The following is a 5000-nucleotide window of genomic DNA, read 5'->3' as shown; positions in this document are numbered from 1 at the left end:
ACGAGAGAAGAGGAGAGGGGGAGAGAGAAAAGGAGAGGGGGAGAGAGGAGAGGAGAGGAGAGGGGAAGAGAGAAGAGGAGAGGAGAGGGGAAGAGAGAAGAGGAGAGGAGAGGAGAGGAGAGGAGAGGGGGGAGGAGAGGAGAGGAGAGAAGGAGAGAGGAGAGAAGAGGAGAGAAGAGGAGAGAAGTTTAAGCCACAGCTAACCGGGTTATGCAGGGGGGCAACAACACCAATGCAAACGGGTTGGAGGGAGGGGGGTGAGGGGAGGTGTGTGTGTGCTGCGATGCGAACGGCCAGGCTGTGTGTTACTGTGATGGAGGGGGCAGAGGAGGAAAGGAGAGAGAGAAGAGGGGGATGAGCAAGAGGGAGGAGGTGAAAGAGGATGAGGGGAACAGAGGAGTAAAGGAGAAGGGGGGGTGAGGAGGAGATGGAAGAGGAGAGGAGGATGAGGAGGAGGTGAGAGGAAGTAGGGGTGGAGGGTGGGGGGATGGGGTCAAATGAAGAGTGAGAATAAAGTCAAAGAAGGTGGAGCTAACAAGAGGTGACACTCAATACAACGTCCATGGCAACATTTGGCCCCATGATTTTCGGCCGCGGCCGCCATTCTGGAGTGAATATCGGACAAATTACATTGGAATGCATTGGGAATGTGTACAGGATTTCTACATAATACGGTAAAATTACATCGATATAACTATGAGAAATTCTTCAGTTATGAATGCTTATAGCATCTCATGTGTTTGTTCAGCACAATCAGTGCAGAACTTAATTATCTATAAGGCTAAAGTTGCCAAAGTAGCTAGCCATATTGTGCTAACTTTAGCATTAGATCCGCGGTCTTTCCTATGGCCAAAGAACGTTGCTATGGCTACTGGTCATAACAGAGTGGCGTACGTGACTACCTGTTCATTCCAGAATGGTGGATTTGACTCAAAACTGACTCAAAACGCCCCCTATTGACTGTTTCCCATAAAAGACCTGAGTGTCGCTTCTTGTTAGATCCACCTTCTTTGATAAAGTAGGACACGGGGACTGTGGAATAAATCTCCCATTATGTAATAAAACAATATATACTACATTTACCTGCAAGAACACATCTGTGTGTGTGTGTGTGTGTGTGTGTGTGTGTGTGTGTGTGTGTGTGTGTGTGTGTGTGTGTGTGTGTGTGTGTGTGTGTGTGTGTGTGTGTGTGTGTGTGTGTGTGTGTGTGTGTGTGTGTGTGTGTGTGTGTGTGTGGTACCTCTGTGGTAGAGAGTCTCTTGTTGTCTCCGTTGTCGCTTCCAATTCCAGAGTCAGGACCGTGATTCTTACTGGGATAGAAATCTTCTATGCTGCACACACACACACACACACACACACACACACACACACACACACACACACACACACACACACACACACACACACACACACACACACACACACACACACACACACACGCACACACACAATGATTATTAAATGTACGGTACACCAGACAATCAATCTCCTTCACTGGTCTGCAATTACGACTGCAGTGCAGCTGCAACCTTTACTGTAGTCTCCATGGTGCTAAACATTAGCAGACATGACAGCACATGCTTCATTAACTAGAAATGTTATCTCAACTTGGTCTGTGTTTTCTTCTGAATGCTCAATTAAAAAGTAACAGAGAATCTGATTGCAAAATTTAAAAATAATAATAATAATGAAACTACTGCTTTGCTAGAAGACACCGCTTTGCACTCCGTTTGCAATTTTAAAACACCCTTTAAAGGTGCTCTGTGTAGGATGTGGCCACAGTAGGTATTGCAACTACACTGCTACTTATAGCCAAATATAATATTTTCATGAAAATTAACTAAGTAATAAACCAATATTTACTAGTATAACCAAAGTACAGCAATTTTCGCAGCTAAAAATGTCTATTTCTGGTAATTCAAAATGGCGGACCATGGACAAGATCCCCTTTTCATAATAATACATACATATGTTTTTTATAGTGTTTTTCTTAACACTCAAAGATGCTTTAAACAAAGAGTCATGCCATGTGAAACTGCATAGTGCCTAATATTAAAATGATTATATCTGGCCGTAGATTCCCCAGCTATGGTTACTGTGGCAGCCATTAGAGCTCTAGGTTCTTAATACATTTGTCATATTTCATATGAAACGGCACCATATAGCCTTTCAAATCAAGTCACATGTGTCAGATGCTCCCCACCCAGCCCCAAGACTAACCAATGGGAAATGGGAGATACTGCATACCTACATGTGCAAAATGTCTGTAACCACTTGTAAATTACTGGAATGAATGTGAACTGGATTTGTTATTCAAACTACAAATACATGACAAACAAATACATGACAAACATTACAGGTGCACTGTGTAGGATGGTGGTCAGAGTAGGTATTGCAACTATGCTGCTCACTGAAACTTTGCTGCCAATTGTCAAATTTGATTTGATTTCATTAATATTTACTAGGCAATAAACTAATATTTACTAGAATGACCAAAGTACAGAACGTTTCGTAGCTAACACTGTCCATTTCTGGAAATTCAAACTGCCGGCATGGAGAAGATCCCCCTTTTCATGCATGATAAGTGCAATTTTCCCAGCCATAATGAATACTTAAGAGTTTGATGGTGGTGGTAAATATTCATGAAAAGGGTAACATTTTGTGAATGGGCAGCATGGGTTCTGGAAATAAACTAGTAGAAATAGACACAGTACACCTTTAAAATAATATCGGGGGTTGGATAAAAAGGCTAGCCTAGAAATCTAGACGCCCCTAGTGGCCGCAAAATGAACAGCTTTGCTGTAGGGGTTTTTGGCGCGGCCAGGCTATAAAAAGGCCTCACAGGCCATTATTTTCCCCACCTATAGTTATACTGTCGCAGCCATGAGAGCTCCAGCCTCATAATACATTTGCGCCCTCTACTGCACGAGTCGATAACTACAACACGTTCCATTTACTGTGTACAGAGGATGGAGGTGTAGACAAGGCTGTGATGATGATGGAGATGGTTCATTATTTTCTATTATTATATGGTATGACGTCATCGGTCGAATGCTCCATTCATTTCAACGGGGCTCCCCAACGTTCGCACGTCTGTTATTTTTCGATAACGGACGGGTTGGTCTATAACAGACCGCTGTCAATGGCAACAAGACTTTTCACTGCTAAAGCGACTTTTCAACAAGACTCTAATCAGCTGCTGTGATCAGCTCTAATCAGCTGCTAGACAACACCTGTTGTCCTGGCTACCTAGCTGTTGCCTAGCGGTGTTCCACAACGGCACTGTTTTGTTTTGAGCAGCAACAGTCTTTTGACATTAAAAACTATAGACTTAACATTAAATAGGTCTAAAGAAATGTCCCCGCCATGTGTGAATCATTTAAGTATATCCATATAATAAGCGGGTTAACTTTCGGCGAGTCGGTCGCTTTGTGGAATAGCAGCACTTCAGAGAGAACAAGACCCCTCCGCTCCGCGTCGGGGTCTAAAGATTCTCTCTGTCGTGCTGCTATTCCACGGTAGCGACCGTCTCGCCGAACGTTAACCCTTACGTAATTGACCCAGAGGGCGTGCACTTCCAATGTACCTGAACTACTAGTTTGCCCACAAATGGCAAATACATAAATAACTAGAGATGCACCAGATCCTGATTTTTAGGTAACTGCCGGATACCGGATCCACTGCTTAGTAAGATCCTGCCGGATCCGGATCCTGTGAAAAACCCTACTATCCTGCCGGATCCGGAACAGGATCTTGGATCCTGTGCATCTCTATAAATAACTGTGAATAGATTTGACTTTGATTGGTATAGTGCCAAGATGTGGTAAACAAGTTTGGTGACCAGACTGGTCACAGTGTTGTGCTTTTGCGTGCAGTTGGGAAATTCAAAAGTTGATCCCCATCCCTTGCCTTTCCAGCTAAGCCAGACCCCAAGATATGAAATCGAGTTGAGGACAGTGTAGAGCCCCTACCACTATTAGAGAAACAGGCATGATCCCAAACTGAACTACGTCCTTCTCTGATCTGAGACCACTTCATGCATATCTCTCTGGTGTTTGAGCCTGCAATCAATCAAACATAAGAGAAGTGTGCATGAACTCAAATACAGTACTCAGTATGGAACACCCTCGGGTGAAAAAAAATCTTAAATTACATTAAACTTATCCGTCAGTTTTATTCAGATCGAGTTACAGTTACAGTCATTTAGGTACAGGGTATTAGTTGCAGTCCCTGGAAGAATATGAGATTGGGGGTCTCACTCAGTGGTGTATACAGTAAAAGTAGAAGACAGGTACTCTTCTCTTACCTTATCTACCTCATTAGGGACAGTGGAATAACTGGTGTATAAACTATGTAAGATCATGTGCTAGTGTTGTAATTAGACTGGTGAGAGCACTCCTACTTTATACACCTCTGGTCTCACTGCAACCTTTATTACTGGGCCCACATCCTAACCAATAGCCCACTGCTGCCCCCTGGTGAAGTAAGGGAGCTATGACAGTACAGCATCCTCTACACAAAGTCCAGGTGAGCAATCAGAAATTATTTTAATTTACCTCAGAGTATATACAAAACATAAATAGAAGCTGCCCCGTTTTCTTCTGTAACTACTTCACACACATAACATGAGGTCTCCTTGCAATTATTTACAAGTAGGGCTATATATGTTTTTTTTATGGTTTATTTCCAGAATGTGTGCTGCGCAATCACATTGTTATTTTTTTTAGAACCATGAATGTCTACTACAACCATCCGCTTCCAAACTTCACTTTTAATGCATGAAAGGCTGGGTCTTTTCTGTGTTGGTTTACTTTGAATTTCCAGTAAAAAAAAAACAAAACAAAAAAAACGTTTATCTTCAAAACATGCTTTACTTGGGTCAGACCAGTTAATATTATCTTGTTAAGATCAGACCAGTAAATGTTAGTTTTACTGGGATTGCGGTATATAAATGCCATGAGTGCCATACCTGTCTGTGAGAGGTGGAGGATGGCATCGTT

At 42.8% G+C, this 5000-nt stretch overlaps 1 protein-coding gene across 3 annotated transcripts in view; it reads right to left on the bottom strand.

Annotated features, from left to right (window-relative positions):
* lrch2 (leucine-rich repeats and calponin homology (CH) domain containing 2) overlaps nucleotides 1-5000 on the bottom strand; it is an 81242-nt gene that overhangs the window by 43840 nt on the left and 32402 nt on the right. For all 3 annotated transcript variants that reach the window (XM_063202731.1, XM_063202732.1, XM_063202733.1), the window contains exons 6-7: nucleotides 4970-5000; nucleotides 1241-1331 (exon numbers count right to left, since the gene is read on the bottom strand). The exon at nucleotides 4970-5000 is cut by the window's right edge and continues 100 nt beyond it. In XM_063202731.1, the coding sequence (XP_063058801.1) occupies nucleotides 1241-1331; nucleotides 4970-5000 (122 nt within the window). The remainder of the gene's footprint in view (nucleotides 1-1240; nucleotides 1332-4969) is intronic.

The sequence above is a fragment of the Engraulis encrasicolus genome, chromosome 7, assembly GCF_034702125.1.
Source record: "Engraulis encrasicolus isolate BLACKSEA-1 chromosome 7, IST_EnEncr_1.0, whole genome shotgun sequence".
Lineage (NCBI taxonomy): Eukaryota > Metazoa > Chordata > Actinopteri > Clupeiformes > Engraulidae > Engraulis > Engraulis encrasicolus.
This window is presented reverse-complemented; position numbering and strand designations above follow the sequence as displayed.